The sequence below is a fragment of the Dipodomys ordii genome, unplaced genomic scaffold (assembly GCF_000151885.1).
Source record: "Dipodomys ordii isolate 6190 unplaced genomic scaffold, Dord_2.0 Scaffold106, whole genome shotgun sequence".
Classification (NCBI taxonomy): Eukaryota; Metazoa; Chordata; class Mammalia; order Rodentia; family Heteromyidae; genus Dipodomys; species Dipodomys ordii.
The window spans coordinates 8,156,628-8,163,527 of NW_012267322.1; the positions used below are offsets into that span (position 1 = coordinate 8,156,628).

General features: G+C 49.8%; 1 protein-coding gene across 1 annotated transcript; it reads left to right on the forward strand.

The window, feature by feature from the left end:
* The first annotated feature begins 232 nt into the window (after positions 1 to 232).
* Ccl22 (chemokine (C-C motif) ligand 22) lies at positions 233 to 3,426 on the forward strand. The gene is made up of 3 exons (XM_013027920.1): positions 233 to 314; positions 1,621 to 1,744; positions 2,429 to 3,426. The coding sequence occupies exons 1-3, from the start codon at positions 242 to 244 to the stop codon at positions 2,508 to 2,510; spliced, it is 279 nt and encodes a 92-aa protein (XP_012883374.1). The 5' UTR covers positions 233 to 241; the 3' UTR covers positions 2,511 to 3,426.
* Positions 3,427 to 6,900: the final 3,474 nt, after the last annotated feature.

The window sequence follows — 6,900 nt, forward strand, 5'->3', positions numbered from 1 at the left end:
GGGCGCTCAGGCCAGGGGATTTTACAAGTCTCTAGATATGCAGGGTTACCACGGGGTTGGGGGGGTCCCCTCTAAGTGGTTCCCCACCAGTGGAGGAACTGAGAACTTCTCTTGCGAATGTCTTCGTCTCCCAGTGTGATGTGACTAAGACAGGAATTCAAGGCGGGTGGGTGGGGGCTGTGCTTAAATACCAGTCCTCCGCATCCTTTGGCCAGTAGACACCTGGCCTCGGCCTGTGAGCATGGCCAGCCTGCAAGCCCCACTCCTGGCAGCCCTGCTCCTGCTTTTCATGGTGTTTCAAGCAAGTGATTCAGGTGAGCTTGGGGATGGGACGGCTTCCTGTGGAGGCCAAGGCTGAAACGAAGCCACGTTTTTCCTTTCCAGGAATGAGCACTAGACTAGGAGCACAAGAGCCCAATTTGCCATTGGCTCTGTAGCTTCGGATTCATTACGGTGCTTCTCTGGGCCTCTGTGTTCCTCACTCTCACTCTTTCTCTCTCTCTAATGGGCAGTCTTTTTTGTGCTGGTACTGGGGCTTGAACTCAGGTCCCGGGAACTATCCCTTGCTCAAGGCTGATTCTCTACCACTTGGACTACAGCTTTCTGCTAGCTAATTGGAGATAAGAGTCTCATGTCCTTTCTTGCCCAGGCTGGCTTCGAACCAGGATCCTCAGATCTTGGCCTCCCGAGTGCTTGGATTACAGACATGAGCCACCAGTGCCCAGCTTAAATGGGCAAGAGTGGAGGCTTGCTTCTAGAACCTGTTTCAGCTGACTTGGGGGATCTCCTGCCCTAGACATCTGGAACATAGGGTCTTAGGATGTGAGGCAGAGGGTCTGTGGGGTCAGGATCCTGAGAAGCTGGCCCTGACTTCCCATCACCTGGCTTTGCTCTGAAGCCTCTTCTCCACCTCATTGGAGCACCAAGCCAGACAGAAAAGCCAGCACTGGAGTGGGTGGGAGTCAGGCAGTCATGACCAATCAAGGCTCATAGGTCTGGGGTTTCCAGAGAGACATCCCAGCACCACCCCCAGATAGTCAGGTGAGAGGAGGAAATGAAACTCAAGCATGTTCAATGACTTGACCAAGGTGATCTGGCAATTCAGGGCAGAGCAGGACTTGAACCCAAAGCTGTGTGCCTATCCCCTGTCCGAATCTTGGTCCTGGCTCTACCCCAGTTTTGCCCTGTGGCCTTGGTCCAGCGCTTCTCCTTCTCTGGACTGTAATCGTCTCCCTGGAGCTCTGGGAAAGGGGATGGAGGAGACAGAGTTGAAGCAACCTCTCAGTGCTATTTGCACACAGGTGGGGTTGGCAGGGAGGGGAGGGGCAGAGAGCATCTCCCAGGCTCCCAGGTGAGCCATGCTGCTGGTCCTTAGATCTCATTCTGAATAGGAAGCCTCAAAGGCTCCTTCCAGAAGCCTGGGGGTGTCATTGATGCTTGGTTGCTTGGAACCTAATTCCTAGAGCTGACCCTACCAGAGTATATGGAGGCTTTGAGCCCCGTTGGCTTTTCAGAGCTCCAAAGTATGGTTTCTGAGGGCTGCAGAATAAAATTGAATGACCAGTGTAAGGGCTTTGGGGCCACAGCTGACCTCCGTGTCCTCTGCCTGTCCCTCTGCAGCCCCTTATGGCACCAACGTGGAGGACAGTGTCTGCTGCCGTGACTACATCCGCCGCGCCCTGCCCCTGTCTGTGATAAGTCGTGTCTACTGGACCTCGGACTCCTGCCACAGGCCCGGTGTCGTGTGAGTGGGGGAGACTGGGGCCCACAGGGTTTTAGAGGTAGCCCAGGGGTGAGGGAGAAGCAGCGAGGCTCTGAAGGGAGGCCAGGAGGCTCGGCTGGGAGCAATGGCCCAGTCCAGGCTTGGGTGTGCCAAGAATAAAGACAAATACATATATCAGTCAATATCATGGGACACCTAGAATATCCCGGATAGCAGGCCAGGGCTAGATGCATGAGGCATGCTTTTCTGAGCATGTCAGTGTGTATTCATTCATCAACTCTTCAATCCATGGTGTCGAAACTGAGGCTTTGAGGAGCTCCGTGGCTTGCTAAGAAATGGCAGAGCTAGAATTTAACCCAGATGGACAGGCACCCAAGTCCCCAACTCTTGGTTGCAAGGCAATGTCAGTGACATCATGAGACCCTTGGAAATTTTTTTTTGTGGCCTGAAATTTTATTTCGTGACTTGAAATTTTATTTTGTGGCCCAGGACTAGGCTGATAGTCTCAGGAGCTGAGGGTCCAGAAAAGACTTGCAGGGCTCCCTGCCCTTCTTCCCTTAGAGAAATGTGGTCTGCATACAATAGGTGGCTCATCAATGCTGAGCCCCACCTACAGTACATGTCTCATAAAAGCTGAGCTCTCAGGGATGTGTGGCATCCTCACACCCACACTGAGATGTGCCTCTTGGCATTTCCTCCCTCTAGCTTGGAAACCATCAGAGGCCTGGAAATCTGTGCCAATCCCAGAATGCCTTGGGTGAAGAAGCTACTCCGGAAGTTGGGCTAAGGACCTGGGGCTCTGATGACCTTAGCCTTGGCTGTTCCAGGAAGGCTCACCGTGGCGTGCCCTGCCTCTCTGCCACTCCAGCATCTACCAAGCTTCTTTGCATTCCTCCACTTCCACCCTTGCATCTGGCACCTCCAGCCAGGCCTCCCACCCACAACCTCTCCTTTCCAACCTCCTCATCCCTCTTCTGCCCCAGTGTAGCCAGAGGGGGACAGAGACCAGCCCATTTCTTCCCTGGCAAGGTCACAGCTCTGCCTGGTCCCCTGCCCCCTGTCTCCCTCCCCTAACCACCCGGTCCCACTCTCCAAGCCCATGCCAACCATTTCCAGTGTGGATCTCTCCCGGGAGGTTGCTGGTACCCAGAATGCATCTCCCACTGCCTGCTGTGTCCAGCTGCCCCACCCTCCACCGCTCTGCTGGGCCCAAACAGGCACCAGCAAGTTTCACTTCCCAGACTTGCCTGGCCAGCTGGCCCTCTGCTTGCTCTTGACAGACCTGACCGCAGTCTGCTCATAATTCCTGGGGTGCAGGGCTTGTCTTCCAGCCTCACTGGGTGAATGGAAAACTTCCTGCCTCCCTTGTCCTCACTGCTCCTTGACTTCTGGACTCCAGCACTGATCCCGGCTCAGAATCCCGCCTCAGAAGGGGTCTTCAGACTGAATAGGTGAAAGTAACTTCTCCCCACTCTCCACAAACACCAATTACCTGGAACACAGACAGCCCATCCTTCTAGTCAGCTGGGTCATCATCTTATTTCAACCTCACATTGGGTCTTTTTGCTTGTTCTTCTATTAGACTTTTAGTGTTCTTCCAGGTCCCAACACTTAGACCTGTCAAGCTTGCCCCCTTCCAATTCCCTTGTTTCCTTCCTTCAATAGCTGAAAAGCAAATTCTTTTTTATTTTATTTATTTTTATTTTTTTGTGTGAGAATACTTTACAGAGGAGTTACAATTACATGGGCAAGATAACGAGTACATTTCTTATCAAGCATTGTTGCCTCCTCTTTGTTTCCCCTTCTCATTCCTTCCCATTCTCCCCCTCCTCCCCCTACCAAAGTTGTAAGGTTCGTTTTTGGACATAATGACTTGTACATCTCATTGTGGCAATGGGTCCACCTGTATCCCTAAACGATTTGTTTTTTTCCCTTCCCCTCCACAAATTCTACCAACATCAAATACAGTGAAAGCAAGGGTTATACCATGGGGGAGGGTGAAAAGCAAATTCTTGATATAGTGTCAATGACTACCTTGGCTTAGTATTATACACTATGGTTATCTTTATATAGGAAAAGAGGGTAACTATGGGACCAAGTGGCTGAATGGGAGAATTTTAGATAGTAAAGGGATGGATACATGAGGTGGCACTTTCCTGGCCCCCAGAGGCAGCTGGCTGTGGTGGGGTACACACCACAGCATGTCAGGGAAGGGTGCTGGCCATGAACAGAGCTCTCCGAGTCCCAGAATCCCTCCTATGTCATGCTGTTGCTGCTTAGACCTTCTGGAAAATAAATAGTTTCCAACAGTATTGGCTTGGTTGTGGTCCTTGTGAACTATGGCAGGCATCACAGTCCCTGTCTCCCACAGTGGGGGATCTGACACTGAAACACCACATGGCTTCCTACGGTGAGTGGACACAGGGGCCAGACAGGCAATCAATCACATGGGTGTCAACTGGGAAGTGAAGGCGTGTGTTCCGGAGCGCTCAGCCACCTGCCCAGGCGGCCCAGGGACCAGGATCAGGAGGCCTTACAGACCCAGCCATTCCATCTGGACTTCCAGGCAGCTGTTCAATGCCCGCCCGGGTGACACTCTTTTTTGTTTTTGTTTTTCGGTTGTGGGGCCTGAACTCTGGGCCTAGGCGCTGTCCCTGTGCTCTTCAGCTCAAGGCTAGCACTCTACCACTTGAGCCACAGCACCAATTCCGGTTTTTTTCTTTTTGCTTATGTGGTGCTGAGGAATCGAACCCAGGGCCTCATGCATGCAAGGCAAGCGCTCTACCACTGAGCCACCTTCCCCCCTTAGCTTTATTTTTTAAAATAAGGTCTTACATTTGCCTAGGCCAACTTTAGATCTTGATCCTCCTACTAAGACTCCTCCTACTTAAGCTGGGATTAAATGTAATCATCACTAAATCTGACTTTGTTAACTTTTTTCCTCTCGTTTGGTCTTGAATCATAATCCTGATCTCTACCTCCTGTGCTGTGAGCCACTGCACCTGGCTCATATACCCACATTTCTTCTTCTTTTTCCTTTTTAAATACATTTTTCTTATCCCATTTAACAAAGCAGTTTTTGAATAAAACACAACTTGATCAATATCACACTTTCATCATTCTCTCCATCCCTCCCAACCCCACCCCTTCCCTCAATTTTCTTAATTTTGCAGGATATGCATTGCATCTGTGCCCTCTTTCTTGCCTGCTTGCTATTATTATTTTTTCCTGTCCTGGGGCTTGAACTTAGGGCCTGGACACTATCCCCCAGCTTCTTTTGCTCATTTAGTGCTCTATCACCTGAACTACAGCTCCACTTCAGGTTTTTTAGTAACAGTTTATTGGACATAAGAGTCTCATGAACGTTGCTGCCTGGGCTGGCTTTGAACTATGATCCTCAGATTTCAGCTTCCTGAGTAGCTAGGATTACATGTGAGCCATCAGTTTTTATTTTTTGTTTTTGTTTTTTTTGGGGGGGTCCAGTTGTGGGGCCTGAACTCTGGGCCTGGGCACTGTCCCTTAGCTCTTCAGCTCAAGGCTGGCTAGCGCACTACCACTTGAGCCACAACACCACTTCCGGCTTTTTTCTTTTTGCTTATGTGGTGCTGAGGAATCGAACCCAGGGCCTCATGCATGCAAGGCAAGCGCTCTACCACTGAGCCACCTTCCCAGCCCATGTGAGCCACCAGTACCTGGCCTGTGTCCACTTTTTAATTTTTCCCAATCCTGGAGCTTGAACTCAGACACTGTCCCTGAGCTTTTTTGCTCAAGGCTAGCACTCTACTATTTGAGCCCAATACCACTTCTGACTTTTTCTGTTTATGTGGTACTGAGGAATTGAACACAGGGCTTCATGCATGCTGGGCATATTCCCAGCCCTTGGGTCCACTTTTCTAACTGTCATTTCTAGTTATCCCTTGTCTCAAAGCCTTCCCATCTTTCCTTTGCTTTTGTTCTTTACTTGGCTTCAGAATCTTTCATACTGTGGTCCAATCATAGCCTCTCTCATGACCCCATCCTCAGAGCCAAAGGCCTGGAGCCATGTCCTGAAGGGGGCAACTGAACCTTTCATCTTGACTAGTCTCTTCCCTCTATCTGAGTGGGTGTCAAAATCCTGCCTGGAGCCAGCCTTCCTGAGTTACAAGGGAAAACACTGCAGTGGAGAAATGGCTCATCCATCATCAGTCCATAGACCAATAGCTGTGACCGTGTTTGCCTGCTGTCACTGAAGGGTGAAATACCCACAATTATTCCAGTGGACCCTTGCCAAGAGCATGTAACCCTGGTCTAAATGGGCCTGCAGAGCTCAATTCTGGTTTATAGGAAATAATATGAGATAAAGGAATACATTACATGAGTCACAAGGAAATACCTTGGTGAGTAGAGAATGAGAACTTTTTTTCCAAGACAATGCAAAGTCAATTCCAAAGTCAGTGTTATTCAAAAACAAAACAAAACAAAAACAATGAAGATTTATGTCATCTAAAAAAAAAACAAAAAGATGGGCTGGGAAGGTGGCTCAGTGATAGAGTACTTGCCTTGCATGCATGAGGCCCTGGGTTTGATTCCTTAGCACCATAAGCAGAAAAAGCTGGAAGTGGTGCTGTGGCTCAAGTGGTAGAGCACCAGCCTTGAGCTGAAGAGCTGGGGGACAGTGCTCAGACCCAGAGTTCAGGCACCATGACTGGCAAACAAACAAAAAGACAAAAAGAAAGTAATCCTCAACCATATATAGACCTAGACTGGATCCTGGTTCAAAATTAAAAGCAAGCTGAACACTGTAATCCTAGTTATGCAGGAGGCTGAGATTTGAGATTTGAAGCTAGCTTGGACAGGAATGGCCATGAGACTTTTATCTCTAATTAACCACCAGAAAGGTTGGAAGTGGAGCTGTGGCTCAAGTGGGAGAGCACTAGCCTTGAGCATGATAGATCAGGGACAGCTCCCAGCCCCTGAGTTCAAGCCTCAGAACCAGCATATCCTTACCTTTCTTACCTCCTCCCCCATCTCCTTTTCTTTTATCTTTCTCCTCCTTTCTCCTCCTTCTCCTTCTTCTTCTCCTTCTTTTTGTTGGTTGTGGATCCTGAACTCTGGGCCTGGGTGCTGTCCCTCAGCTCTTCAGCTCAAGGCTAGCACTCTACCACTTGAGCCACAGCACCACTTCTGGCTTTTTCTGC